This window comes from Sinocyclocheilus rhinocerous, unplaced genomic scaffold (genome assembly GCF_001515625.1).
Source record: "Sinocyclocheilus rhinocerous isolate Xijiao unplaced genomic scaffold, SAMN03320098_v1.1 scaffold2017, whole genome shotgun sequence".
NCBI classification, from domain to species: domain Eukaryota; kingdom Metazoa; phylum Chordata; class Actinopteri; order Cypriniformes; family Cyprinidae; genus Sinocyclocheilus; species Sinocyclocheilus rhinocerous.
The window spans coordinates 189949-204901 of NW_015655609.1; the positions used below are offsets into that span (position 1 = coordinate 189949).

Here is a 14953-nt window from a genome sequence, read left to right on the forward strand (position 1 = left end):
TTCTGACACTCCGTCTTTCATTACAAAAGATCTCTTGTTTGTTCAACCAGCAGCTTGTGTTTGAATATGGGCTGGTTTTTATGTCAAGAAAAAATTATGATATTATATTTCTCTGTTCAAAGGCATTTTCGGTCAGGAAATGACCAGTTTAAGCTATAGTCAGTGTTTTTCACATCACATGCCTAACCTAAATCGGGGTCAGTGGACTAAGATCTGCATAATCACATGGAATGGACACATCTCATGTCAACTACTACAATATGTCATGCCTTTTTCTGTAAACCCAATCAATGGATTCACAGAAACATGTTGAGATGATGGTCGCCACGTATCAACATATGTAAATTATTTTATTTAATAAAATGTTTAATTATATAAGCAGTGGCCAATCAACATGTTCTGTCTATAAACTGTTCATATGAAAAATGAAATATTATAACATCTTTTTACAGATGTGTCAAAAAGCCACAAGGGGGCGCCATTTTGCTACAAAGTGTATTATGGAGTTCGTCGAATTACGTATTCCCATGCTCTTGCTCCATATTTTGGATTAATCACCTGATCATTTAAATCACCATTAATCATACATTTTCATTATAATTAATTATTTGCACTGCACATATCATTTACACAAGACACTGGATTGATTAGATATTGAAGAACCAGTGATTTTCAGTGGCATTTTGTGCGTTTTTCAATGAAAAGTTAGTAATGCTTTTTTTTTTTGCTAAATGTGTATTTTTTAAAATTATATACCAAAATACTTTTTATTATAATTAAGTTTGACCAAATGTAATTAGTAATATACAAAATAAATGGTCAAATAACTGAGACTTGCATGACCAGTTATCAGAATTTTATCAGAGAAAAATTCGAAAAGTTTATGAACATTTACATATAAAAAATATTTTCAAACTCCAGAAATACAGACACCGAACATGTCCATTCAATAGGTTATACATAACATTTTTAAAGAAAATACACTTTTGCATGTGTAAAGAACTCTTGTAAACAACTTGTGCAAAGAGTTTCCAAATAAGCAAACACATTTTTAAACGGTAAACTGCTATGCAAACCGTACATCCATTTTAAGATCCTTAATCCAGCACATCTCAACATATGGTAAAAATAAATATGCTTATGTATCTTGATGCTTTCTTTAAACATTTGCTGAAATTTGTGGAAACTAATAACTTGCCTATACAACCAAGTGCGTTTGAACAGTTCTTCGTCTCTTGACTAGAACAATATAAGCAATGTAACAATGTTTCATTCGTGAGAATCCACAAAACACAACTGTAAACCTGTTACTGTATGTATATATATATATATATATATATATATATACAGTAATCAAACTAATGCAGCGAATGCAACATTCCGATCTAATTTCAACCAGCCAGTTTGACTTGAAACGGCATATTTAACATTTCCAAAGGTTAACGAAAAAAGCAAATCTAGATCCAAATGAAACTGTTTGCCTACTTATATTCAGTTTTCACATGTCTGTCCATCAGTCAAACGGATGATGTTCAGGGTGGCTGTTCTGCGGCGGGTAGCTGCAGGTGGAGATGGAGCTTCCGCCCGGGCTCACCGGTGGAGTCATGCCGCTCAGAGGCACCAGAGCGCTCGGATGCCGGTGGTACGGTCTGTAGGACGGGAGAAGGTGATGGTGTTGACCGTGGTAATAACTCACGGGAGAGTTGGCGTAATCGTTTGGAGACAGAGGGCGCGCGTTACCAAGCATGGGCTGCAGGTAGCTGGAGATGTGCGTCGGAGAGCTGGACTGGTGACTCCAGGAGCTGGTGCTGACGAACGGGGTTTGCCAGTAAAGGGGCTCCTGTTGCAGGCAGTACGAGTCGGTGAAGTTAAATCCAGACGGTAAGGGTGGTGGTCGGTAAGGTCTCTTGACGCGCCTCCTGCGCCTGTAATTACCCTTTTCAAACATGTCGTTAAACGCAGGGTCTAGAGACCAGAAGTTGCCCTTCCTCTCCCCGCCATTCTCCCGGGGAATCTTCACGAAACACTCATTGAGGCTCAGATTGTGTCTGATGCTGTTCTGCCACCCCTTTTTGTTCTTCTCGTAGTATGGAAACTTGGATATAATGAAGCTGTAGATGTCATTCAGGGTCAGCTTCTTCTCCTCGCTTTCTCTGATGGCCATTGCAATGAGAGCCACATACGAATAAGGAGGCTTTTCGGGTGCTGGAGCGGCTCCTCCATCCCCCGCGGTACCCGGACCGTCCTCTGCGGTATCACGGGATTGCAGGTTTCCAGACTCCGCTCTGCGATCCATGAGGTGGGCTTGAGCTGGATGAATAAAAGCGAGATTCTCTGTAGCGCACAGGCACAGCACAGGTGTAAAGTTAAAAGTATCCAGGTGTGCTTCGGATTTGGTTTAGTCTCCACCTACCTGCCATGCCTCGTGTCGGTATCCTGCAGTAGAGGTCAAAAGTTCACGTATTCAACATGAAAGAGGCGCGCAAGGGTCGCAGACGTATTTTGACTGCTTGGTAAAAGTTACAGTAAACATCTGTTTGATGTCGCCGGCATTAAAAAACACTTGCTAACAGCGCAAAGCCAACATCTATCAAATAAAAATAATATGATTTCTTTTGATTCTTATTGTTAGTTTTGTGAATGATTGTGGAATTTAATTTAAAATATTAGAATAAATATAAAAAGTATAATTTAACGTAATAGTTATTTTATTTTATTTATTTTTTTGTATATTTTAAAATGTTTATGCGCTCCGTTTTAATTGCTGGCCTATGATTAAAATAATCAGGATAGGCTAAATAATATCAGCAAATCATATAACGTTCAAACACATTTAACTATAATGCATTTAGGATTTTGTGGACTGCGCATGTCTCATGAAACAAAGAGCATCTGGTTTGTAAACTAAACTTCATCTTCGGCGCTGTTTTCCCACCACTGCTCCGTCCAATCAAATATATGAAGCGCGCCATCAAAGGTACCGCCTTGTTAAGACCTTATTTGATGAGGCGATATTCTCAACATAATACCATATACGTCTAGCTATGCAAAATATGTATTACTTTATATCTGTTGATGTGAAGTTACATTTTTTCTTTAATATAGATAATTATGGGCAACCTAAAAGCAGGGCCGGTTTTTAATGTAATTTAAATGTTTAGTATTTTTTTCTGATAGTGATTATGGACTGGAATTAATTATATGAAATTATAGCAATATTTAGGCTGAAAATGAAAGTCTTGTGGATTACAGTAGTGTGAATTCGGTTCGCATGACTTAAAATTAGCAGGAATTATCATAATTTTGGTAACACTTTACAGCAAGGTCTCATTCGTTAACGTTAGTTAATGCAATAACTAAAATTGACTAACAATAAGCAATACATTTGTTTCAGTATTTATTAATGTTTGTTGATAATATTTCATTGTTATTTCATGTTAGCTTGTGTCCATTAAATAATATGAACAGACACAACTTTTGTTTTAATAATGTATTGGTCAATTTTCATATTGACATAAACTAAGGTTAATAAATGTTTTAGAAATATTTTAATATAATTGTTAGTTCATGCATTATTATTATTATTATATATAAGTCATAGTTAACAGATGTTAACAAATGGAAACGTATTGTAAAGTGTTGCATATAATAGCTGCAATGTCTAATATGTGACCCTGGACCACAAAACCAGTCTTAAGTCACTTGGGTATATTTGTAGCAATAGCCAAATAAACATTGTATGGGTCAAAATTATAGATATTTATTTTATGTCAAAAATCATTAGGATATTAAGTAAAGATCATGTTCCATGAAGATATTTTGTAAATTTCCTACCGTAAATATATTGATTAGTAATATGCATTGCTAAGAACTTCATTTGGACAACTTTAAAGGGCGATTTTCTCAGTATTTTGATTTTTTTGCACCCTCAGATTCCAGATTTTCAAGTAGTTGTATCTCGGCCAAATATTGTCCTATCCTAACAAACCATACATCAATGGAAAGCTTATTTATTCTTTCAGATGATGTATACATCTCAATTTAAAAAAATGAATATATATGACTGGTTTTGTTGTCCAGTGTCACATAGATGTTCTGCATATTGTCACTGGATGAATCTTGAGCTCAGAGACATTGTTTCAATCAATCAATCAATCAATCAATGTGTTTTTGGTTAATTGTTCATGTTATTTTATCAGCTTTTTTGAACATTATCAACAGGTTTGATCTACTAAAAACTTGTCTTCATGAAATCTGCTCTTTAAGTAAGTAAATTTAATTTAATGAGTACATTTAAATTCAGCTTACACTAATCAATGTGCTGTACAGAACAGTCATAAAATACAGTAAAATATAAAATAAAATTGAGTAAAAATCAAAGATAACAGTTACTAACCCATACATTAATAATTGGGAAAGGCTACAGAGTAAAAATGTGTCTTAAGTCTAAGATTTAAATACAGAAATAGAAGGAGCACTCTTAATGTCAGGTGGCAACTGATTCCATAACCGTGGAGCAGCAACTGCAAAGACTCCGTCACCTTTCAATTTAAGTTGTGACCATGGTACATATAAAAGAGCTTTATTGGCAGATCTGAGGGACTTAGGAGCTGAATTAAAAAAAAAAAAAAAGATCAGAGATGTAAGATGGGGCTTGTCCATTAAGAGCTTTAAAAACAATCAGCAAAAGTTTGAATTGAATTCTAAAAAAGACAGGAAGCCAGTGAAGGGAAGCTAAAATTGGAGTGATATGATCACGAGTTTTTGCACTAGTTAACAGTCTGGCTGCTGCATTCATGAAGACTGGGGAAGATCAAAATATAAAGAATTACAATAGTCCAGCCGTGATATGATAAATGCATGAATAATTTTTTTCCAAGTCTTGAAAGGAAAGTGTCGATTTAAATCGGGAAATTATTCTCAATTGATAGTAGCCGTTTTTAACAACTGAGCTAATTTGCTTTTCAAGACAATTCTCAGAGTCAAAAATAACACCTGATTTTTTTTTTGCATGTGACTACAGATTCTAGTTTTGGAGGGACCAAAGATAATCCCCTCAGTTTTTTCATTGTTAAGCTGGAGGAAATTATTTTCCATCCAGCATTTAAGATGTTAAAGACAGTCCATGAGAGGCTGCAGAGAATGTCTAGATTTTAATCGAACGTACAGCTGAGGATCATCAGCATAGAAATGAAATGTAATATTTCCTAATTATATTACCAAGTGGAAGCATGTACAGAGAGTAATGGCCCCAAAATGGACCCTTGATGAACCCCACAGGAGAGAGAAACAGATGATGAGAAAAACTGGTCAGTTGCCATTGAGAATGTCCTGGATTTAAGATTTGACTCAAACCACAGTAGTGCTGTATCCTTAATGCTTACCCAATGTTCAAGACGTGACAAAAGGATATTGTGATCTACCGTGTCAAAAGCGGCACTCAGATCCAGTCAAATCAAAACTGCATTTTCACCAGAATCACCCGCAAGTAACAAATCATTCATCACTTTTAACCAAGCCTTTTCAGTGCTGTGATGAGTTGTAAAACCTGGTTGAAATTCCTGAGTCGAATTTAAAAAAGGAAGTAACTGTGATAGGACAACTTTTTCCATAACTTTTGAGAGAAATGGTCATTTTGAAATAGGACGATAATTATTCAGACACTTTACATCAGCATTGGGCTTTTTAAGCAACAGCTGGACAACTGCATGCTTTAAAAACGCAGGGACAGTGCTAGAGACTAGGCAGGAATTAATAATTGCTTGAATGCGAGAACCAATTGTATCAAAAGAACCTTTAATAATGTCAGAAGGAACAACATTGTGGCGCGAAGTTGTAGAGATCAGAGAAAGACACCGCCTGAAAGCTGTTCAAACTGTAGCTGTATTAACTGAACAGTCAAGCAGAGTATTCGAGTAAGAAGGAATAAGGGATCAATGAATGCCATCAATATTTTCAATAAAATCTCTCACAAATATCAACAGATGGTTCTACTTCATACAAGATGCGAGGATTAATTATTGAATTTATAGTGCTGAACAAAATTTCAGGGGTATGAGTATATTTACTGATAATATCAGAGAAGTATTTAGCTCTTGCTTTTTTAGCTGCTTTCTGAAAATTCACCAGGCAGTTTCTAAAGATTTCAAATTAAACAGTAAAGATTATCTTTTTTCCAGCTCTGTCCAGCATATCTGAACAAGAATAATTAAAGAGAGAATTTAGATTTTCTTTTGTACATTAGTGTAACATATTTAAGTTTTCCTGAAAATCTATCAAATTCGCTGTGATACCACAATGATTTATGGGATGTACAGTATATATAATTGACCACAGGCTAACGTCCTTTGTCTGAATGCATCTTAAGATAACATAAAACATTCTTACGGCAAGATGCATGTAATAACTTGCCTTTTTCTTTTCTTTTTTTGGGGGAATTTCCCACTCTGCCAGTTTCATCTTTATGTGCAGTCAAATGCATCGCTAACTAGTGCCTCAGATCTTCAGTTACCTCCATTAAAATCAGCACATTCACAACACTGTAAGAGTAAATATATCATAGAAATTAGAAAGAAATTATAGAAATTTATCTTCCAACTTCTGAATGCTAAACCTCCATTTGCAAAACGCATTAATGGCTTGAAATTAAACTGATTTTGCATTCTGTTCTTTATTTTTTGGAAATAAAACATTGACAACCTAATATTAATCTCTTAAATAACCACCCACTCTGAGCACGTCCTGGAGAGAATCCAGATTGTTATCGTTCTTTCAGGAGACAGACTGTCTACGCTCAGCCAGTGATGGAGAAAGATAAACTCTGGTACTCTGGAGAACTTTTTATAATTTACTTTCAGTTCCCATTGTATATTTTTCCTTACACTTTTTTTAAAAATGTAAATGATTGCATTGTTTTCTAATAACACAATTCAAAAGGGCAACATGCAAGAACAAGTGAATGTTTCAAGTACATCATGATATGGGAACTGCAACACAAAATGTAACTTATCAAGAAGATCAAGGAAAACCCTTTATACCTTCACTGTTGACCTGTTCACTAAGCAACTGACTTTACAAATACATGCTCAGAATTTCTGAATATTGGAAGTGAAAGGTGTACGTTTACATTTATGCATTTAGCAGACGTTTTTATCCAAAACGACTTACAAAAGTCGAGCATAAGCAATTTGTCAAGGAGACAATATTTGTAATATACAATGCCATAGATTAGGAAGCAATCTAGAGAAAAGGAGCAATGCAGAGAAGATATTTTATTTTATTTATTAATTTTTTTTAATGTGTGAAAAAATACAGAAGACACCAAAACCAATAACTATTACAATGGAGATTTATTTCAATCTGGTAATTTTATGTACAAAATATTCATGTTATCCTGTTTCAAAGGATGAGTCTGATTCATGAGTTAAATCATAAAACAGAGACAGAGGCTCAATGGGCACAGTAACAGACATTTGCTAAACCAAATCTTTCAGTGTCACATTGTTGACAAAAGTAGATCAACACAAACATATTGCACCTTATAATATCACATCATTAGGATAATGACATGACACAGAATTATCCTTTGAGGAAGTAGGATAAACAGAAACACTTAAATGTACAGCAATATCGCAAAGCTGTCAAATTAAGTTTTTATAAAGTTATACGTTTTTATATGCCCAACAGACATCCTTCTGTTAAACTAAACTGCACAATCATTCATCTGAAACACGTCCAGTGTTTAAAAACACAAAGAAATGATTGAACATGCACAAGAACATGTTTTACAAAGCTCACATCATACTTTGCGGCATAATGTAGAATCTCAGCTGCATTTAACAGAGCTCAAGTTAAGAGAATACGGTCGTCTCATTTATGTGAGAATTCAATTATTCTCCTTTTTTATCTCCACAATTGTTGAGAAGCAAGAATAAAGTTGTAGTTGCCACCCAAGGGAAATGCTATCCACATATTTCCTGTAAAGATCCCAGATTTACTGAGCACACAGGTGACAAAGACCAGTCAAACTGCTGAACTCCCGAGGTCTGCTCTATATTCTCATCTCCAATTGTAATAAAGATAGACACAGATAAAGGTTAAGTTAATGGTCAGGCTGGTAAACAGTATACCAGGCCAAAGCGTCAACCCCCAAAAACCTGTGAAGACGACAAAAACAAACAAATTATTATGCGGAACAGAGTAACCTAGTTAGTTTAAACGCTACTACTATAATGAACTTCCTATTCGTACCCTTCCATCCAGGCTTGCTGTCAGTTCCATTTCCTGTGGTCGTGTCTACAGGGCAGTTTGACGATGCAGAGGAGCTGTCCATTCGCTTCTCCAGATGCTCAAACACACTGCCCTCATCGATCAGTGAACCTGAATCCCAAACAAAATCATTAAAATAAAAAATTTGAAAACAGAACATCTAAACAAGATTTGCCTTGTTTATGTGTTAAACTGAGGTTTCTTAAGTTATTAGTAGTACAATATAATTTTCAAGTAATACTTGTAAATAAATAGACTGAAGATTGTTCCTCAAAAATAGCAACAGCCTCCAAAAAGCATTTGGCCACTTAAAATAAATAAATAAATAAAAGCTGACAAATAAAACAATAACAACAAAGCCACAATCACACATAAAAAAAAAAAACTGATAAAATTGTGGGGCCACTCTATGCTATCAATCAGCTCAAACGATTAACACAAAATTAAAAACTACATCCAAAAGTGTCCTATACCATGATTCTGTGAATGGAAGTGTGGAACATCAGGCAAGAATCCTCCGCTGTGCACGTGGCTTTGCTCCGAAAGAAAGGGAGGAGGTGAGGCCAAACTAAAAGGCTCCAGAGGAGAGGAAAAGAGCCGCAGCTTTTGCCCACTGATGTTGAGTCTGGCTGGGCTGATGAGTGGCCGGCGCTGCCTGGCAGAGCTAGAGGTGGAAGTGACGGATCCTGCCACAGAAGGGGTTGGAGACGGCCCAGGAGAGGAGAGTCGGCTTCCAGATTTTAGGGAGTAGTAATCTATTGAAAAATGAAAGAAATTGCACAGTGTTTATCAAATGGTGATGTGACTGGTTAAGTAACTGACTATTATCATGTATGATTTATCAGGTTTTAGTTCTTAAAGATGTATGCAACCATTCCTTCACTTCTTTTGAGTTACCTGAAGGTGGAGAGTCTTTACACTGTGAAGATGGTCTACTCCCACTGAAGAGGAAACCTGAATCTATAAGTAAAAGACCAGGGTCTTTTTATTCATCTTTTATTTGATCAAAAATACAGTAAAAGTGGTAATGTTGTGAAATAGTACTATTACAATTTTAAATAACCATTTTCTGTTTTTCTAAATGTAATTTAATCCTGTGATGGCAAAGCTGAATTTTCAGCATCATTACTCCAGTCTTCATTGTCACATGATCCTTCAGAAATCGTTCTAATATGATATAGTGCTTATTATTATCAATGTTGAGAATAGTTCTGCTGCTTAATATTTCTGTGAAAACAAGATTCATTGAAAAATATAAAGTTCACAAGAACAGCGCTTATTTGAAACAAATGTTTTGTAACATTATAAATGTCTTTACGGTCACTTTTGATCAATTTAAAGCATATTTGCTGAATAAAACAAATTCTTAAAATAAAATAAAAAATCGTACCAACCCCAAATTTTTGAATGGTAGTACAACTACAGTTTCTTGTTTGAAACATTTCCATGGCTACTTTCTCAAAAAGTGAAAAGGAGCTATCACACAAAAGACTGATAGAAATTCCTAGCAATTTTTTCTAATACAACACAAGCATCCAACTGCAAAGTAGAGTCATTTAACGCTCTCATACTGTCATTCCAGGAATGTCTCCATATGTGGAGCCAACACAGCTGCAGTCGTAGAGAGGAGCAACACCATTACTGAACATTATAAAACAGACGGGTGAAGGTACATGATGGAGCAGGTACTGGCCCTGCTCACAACAAAAGCCTTTTCAAGACTTCCTGTAGACGTGTGAAAGGGAGATGAGTGATACTCTAATGCTTCTGTAAAAACGAGCTGTGAGAGATCTCACTGGACTCTCAGTGATATTTCTTTAAACTAAATATTTGTTAGCTGTTAAAGATCACAATTACATACCCATCTCTATATAATGCAATGAGGTGGAAAATTAATCAAACACTGAGATTTCTCAGACAAGTGTGTTTGATTAAATCAAGAGCGTAAAGATCAAGCTCTGGCCCTTTTTATCACACCTGCCGAGCCACTGCATCTGATTACAGGAGGCTGACGCTTGCCATCTCATCTGGTCTCGTCTGAAGATCCACACATGAAACGAACCATGATTCTTCTACCGTCTCACAACAGTCATTTAAACACCACTCCCGACATCACCCTGATCCCAGGCTTTAAAAGCCTGTGTGTATTACAAAGTCCCGTTTACTGAAGGGTCAAAGCTAAAAGCTCTGGCAAACCAAGCTGTTGCCCCTGGAATCCCTTTTGATATATAGTACGAACAATATGTTGGCGGCTATGCCAAGTCAAAACTGTGAGCCAATTATGCAAACAAATTTTTTTAAACACATAAGCAGGAATAAAAAAAAAATCTTGTTAAAGGAATAGTTCTTTGAAAAAAAATTGTTTTTTTTGTTATGCATGTTATTTTTTCACAAAATGTGAATTTTGAAATATCTTCTTTCATACACTGATAGTTCATATTGATCTGCATCATATCTGATATGAAGGGCATTATCAGTGAATAAGGTTCCTCACACAACTCCATTTTTGGAGCTGGAATAGAGAAAAATTGTTCCACTGAAACAATAACAACATACAGGATTGGAACAGCATGACGGTGAGTAAATAAAGGCACGGTTCATTTAAAGGTTCATTATTCTTTTAAATTTAATGGCATTAGATGAAACAGATCAGCAATGTAAATTAGTCCCTTCCTGTAACTCGAAACTCATCAGTGATGGGAAAATCCCTGTAGCATGCAGGTAGCGTAAGACATCGAACAGACTATTTCTCAATCACACTTCACAGTTTTCTTTGGCAGTTGGCAAAATTCCCCTGCTAGGTGCGGCACCATCTGGGGTGAAGTGTGAGCCGAGTTCCTCGTACCATGCATTAAATCAATCAGTGACCCACATCTTTCCCATCATGCACTTCTGCATTGGTTCTACAAAACAGCACCTGGGGCCTCTCACTATAGCAGCGCAGCTCTTAACTTCACAAACAATGTGAAGGCTTTTCTACATTATATAACGATTACAACTATTTTACAAAAAGCCCATTTCATTGCACAGCCCATTAATTTTTATTGTGATTTATTTCATTATAATTAGTTTTATTTAAAATGATTTTAATATTTATATCAGCAGGCTACAGGCATTTTTTTTGATCAATGATACAGTTAAAACAGTAATATCGTAAAATTACAGTTTAAAATAAATGTGTTCTATTTTTAATATATTTTAAAGTGTAATTATTTCTGTGATGGCAAAGCTGAATTTTCAGTATCCATTACTTAAATCTTCAGTGTCATCTTTAGAAATTATACAAATATGCCGATTTGGTGTTCAGTTATTATCAATTATTATTGGCATTCAATTATTAACAATAGTTCTTATTATAAATGCTGAAACTGCTCAATATTTTTGTGGAAACCATGATACAATTCTCAGATGAATAGAAAGTTGAAAAGAACAGCATTTACTTGTAAAATAAATATTTTATAACATAATAATAAATGTATTCATTTTTTATCAATTTGATTTGTCCTTGCTCAATAAAGCTTTTTTTTAGATCTTACTTGTCCCAAAGTTTTGAATAGTAGTGTATCATGGTTTCCACAAAAATATTAAGTAGCAAAAACTGGTTTTAACATTGATAATAAGAAGAAATGTTTCTGATTTCTGAATGTTTGAAGAACCATGTGACACTGAAGACTGGAGTAATGGATGCTGAAAATTCAGCTTTACCATTACAGGAATAAAATACATTTTAAAAGATATTCAAAAAGAAAACAGTTATTTTAAATTATATTAATATTTCACAATGTTACTGTATTTTTATATATATATATATATAATTTCATTAAACTTAAATTACAATGTCTTTAGATAACAATGTGCATCTATCTTATGCTTTACCTGCTCGTGCTAGGGAGGGGATAGTTCCCAGAGAGAGGGCCCTGTTGAGTCGCCCAGGGAGCGAGGAGGGCGAGGCTTTGCGCGTTCTGTGGCTTTGCTGGCGGATGAGCAGCTGTGACAGGTTGGGGGGAGGCGTTGGAATGAAGGTGGAGGATCCAGACACAGGTGCAGACAGCGGGGGACAGTGATTACTGTAGTACGGCCCAGGCGAACTGCCAGACAAATACCTGCAACAGACAGAAGAGAATTGGTCCACTGCTGAGTTTAATGGAGCAAATATCTCTTCAGTTACTGTTATGGACTAGATTCTGTTTCACTTCAAGCAGGTAACTGCAGAAATCCCTGCAGACTTCCATAGAATTCAAAAGCCTGAAGATACAGAAAATGTATGTTGATTCTGTCAAATGGTATTATCTGATCATTGCTCCTCATTTGAATGAACTAAAGATGAAGTAGATTTCAGTGATATAAAGATTTCATCGCAGATAATAAATAGAAGTAATTTAAGGTAACATATCTGCAAATGTATGAAATTATACATCAGAAAATATCCCAGTCCATATCCACTTGTTCAGTTCAGACATTTGACAGTCACTCTAATTTCTTGGTTATGTCGCTCTAATTTATAAAAGCACAAGCTACCATCTCAAACAATCTTTAATGTAATCTAAATAAATAAAAGAAATGGCAAACAGACAGTTCGCATTTTATCAGCATTTTATTTCACTTTCATAATAGGGATAAATAATACAACAGGGTCAAAAAAAAAGAAGATGCAATACAACCCAAGTATAATACAGCGATTGCTCCAACATTACTACAACAAATATGAGCTTAAGTTTCTGGACGGAAACGGTTTCACACTATTCAACAATGCAGTTGTTCATTTCACATTATATCTCTGGGGTCATTCCATGTCAAAAACACTAGAAACCACTGAGCAGGTGTTGATGAGATATCAGAAAAAGCACAGCAATGCCAAAAAACTTAATATCAGTGGAAGGTTTCTCAAAATCAGACAACTATTTCCAGCCTGCGGGCAATGAAGTATCAAAAAGCTCCAAGCAGATTTTTAGATTTGTAGTGGTTAGAGGCCACAACACATTCAGGTCCATTTGAGATTCTAGTTTAAAGTTTTATGGTAATTTAACTGCTTATAAAATCTAAGCTGGTCCAAATCAAAGTCTTCACTTAGTAAGAAACTGGATTTGACAAGATACAGCAGCACCAATATCAAAATGGGCAAAACCCAATTACTTTCCTTCCAATCAATCTCTGACATCACCATGCACCTTCTGGTACAACATGAACAGATCTGTGATTTCACCTTGACAGGTCCTACCACAATAAATCCTCAGTGCTAAATACAGTTTTACTTATTTACTCACATTTGAAATCATATGAAATTAGGGAGGCATCATACTTCCGTACAATCTAAACTTGTCTAGTAATGAAATAATCAAGTATAGTTACAAAAATACAATGCTGTGCTAAACAAATGTTATACATCATTTTGAGATACTTACATCAACGTCAAGTCTAAATGCACACTATTATTAGCATTTACCAACCATCAGCCTTTGGCAAGCAAAACTATGATAATGAGGATACATTACACTAAATATTCAACGATACTGATGTCTACAGTCAAATACTCAAATAAGTGAAATGTGCCACAAGTCATCATAAAAAAGCTAATGGCATACTTCACCTAATACAAAATTAAATTGGTAATACAAAATTATAAATATTAAAGCTCGTCGGAGGTGGGCAGGTACCATAAGATCTGTATAAGTTGATACACATCTAATGGAAATGAACATAATTGATTTAAATAGCAGAAAAGTTGCAGACCGTAAGTGTCTAAGTCACATTAGTAATTACTCTTATCACAGCAAAAAAAGAACTTCACAGCCACATGCGTACAGTAACTTGGGAAATACAGTGATGCAAACCTACAAAAACATACAATCTATAGTCATACTGTCACACATTTCTAGACCACAGCTAAAATACAGTATGCAAGAGACAATTAAAATACGTTTAGTTTACTATACAATCCCTACAAAGCTTTGTTTGTAGAAGTTTTGAAAATGTGTCTCTTTTTGTTAGAGAGACTCAAAAGCCATAAGATCTGTATAAGTTGATACACATCTAATGGAAATTAACATAATTGATTTAAATAGCAGAAAAGTTGCAGACTAAGTGTCTAAGTCACATTAGTAATTACTCTGATCACAGCAAAAAAAGAACTTCACAGCCACATGCGTACAGTAACTTGGGAAATACAGTGATGCAAACCTACAAAAACATACAATCTATAGTCATACTGTCACACATTTCTAGACCACAGCTAAAATACAGTATGCAAGAGACAATTAAAATACGTTTAGTTTACTATACAATCCCTACAAAGCTTTGTTTGTAGAAGTTTTGAAAATGTGTCTCTTTTTGTTAGAGAGACTCAAAAGAGATGGCTTCATGTTACAGAGGTTAGTAGTATTCAAACTAAAATGGCATGTAATACAATGTAGTGCACTCATAACACTTTACAGTAAAGAAAATATAATGTTCATAATATAATAAGCATAGTGCTATGTAGGGCTGGGTATCGATTCAGATGTCCCGATTCGATTCGATTTCGATTCGCAAGCTCTCGATTCGATTCTCAATTTTTTTGATTACATTCAGTGAATATAGTTTTAATACAAATGCTATTGATATTTCTAAAAAATGAACAGTAAACATCAGTTTACAAATGGTGAATTAATAAAAAGAAATTAAGAACCACATGCCTGTATTTTAAACC

The 14953-nt window shown here is 35.1% G+C and overlaps 2 protein-coding genes across 2 annotated transcripts in view; both read right to left on the bottom strand.

Annotated features, from left to right (window-relative positions):
- Positions 1-1513: 1513 nt before the first annotated feature.
- On the bottom strand, positions 1514-2296 carry LOC107718823 (forkhead box protein L2-like). Its single transcript, XM_016526056.1, has one exon. It carries the CDS (start codon positions 2294-2296, stop codon positions 1514-1516), a length of 783 nt encoding a protein of 260 aa, XP_016381542.1.
- Positions 2297-7380: 5084 nt separating this feature from the next.
- The window catches only part of LOC107718817 (transmembrane protein 201-like), a 16969-nt gene continuing 9396 nt past the window's right edge, over positions 7381-14953 (bottom strand). Inside the window, exons 7-10 of the mRNA XM_016526047.1 lie at positions 12145-12371; positions 8742-9023; positions 8251-8379; positions 7381-8156 (exon numbers count right to left, since the gene is read on the bottom strand). Of these exons, the coding sequence (XP_016381533.1) occupies positions 8059-8156; positions 8251-8379; positions 8742-9023; positions 12145-12371 (736 nt within the window). The 3' untranslated portion in view covers positions 7381-8058. The remainder of the gene's footprint in view (positions 8157-8250; positions 8380-8741; positions 9024-12144; positions 12372-14953) is intronic.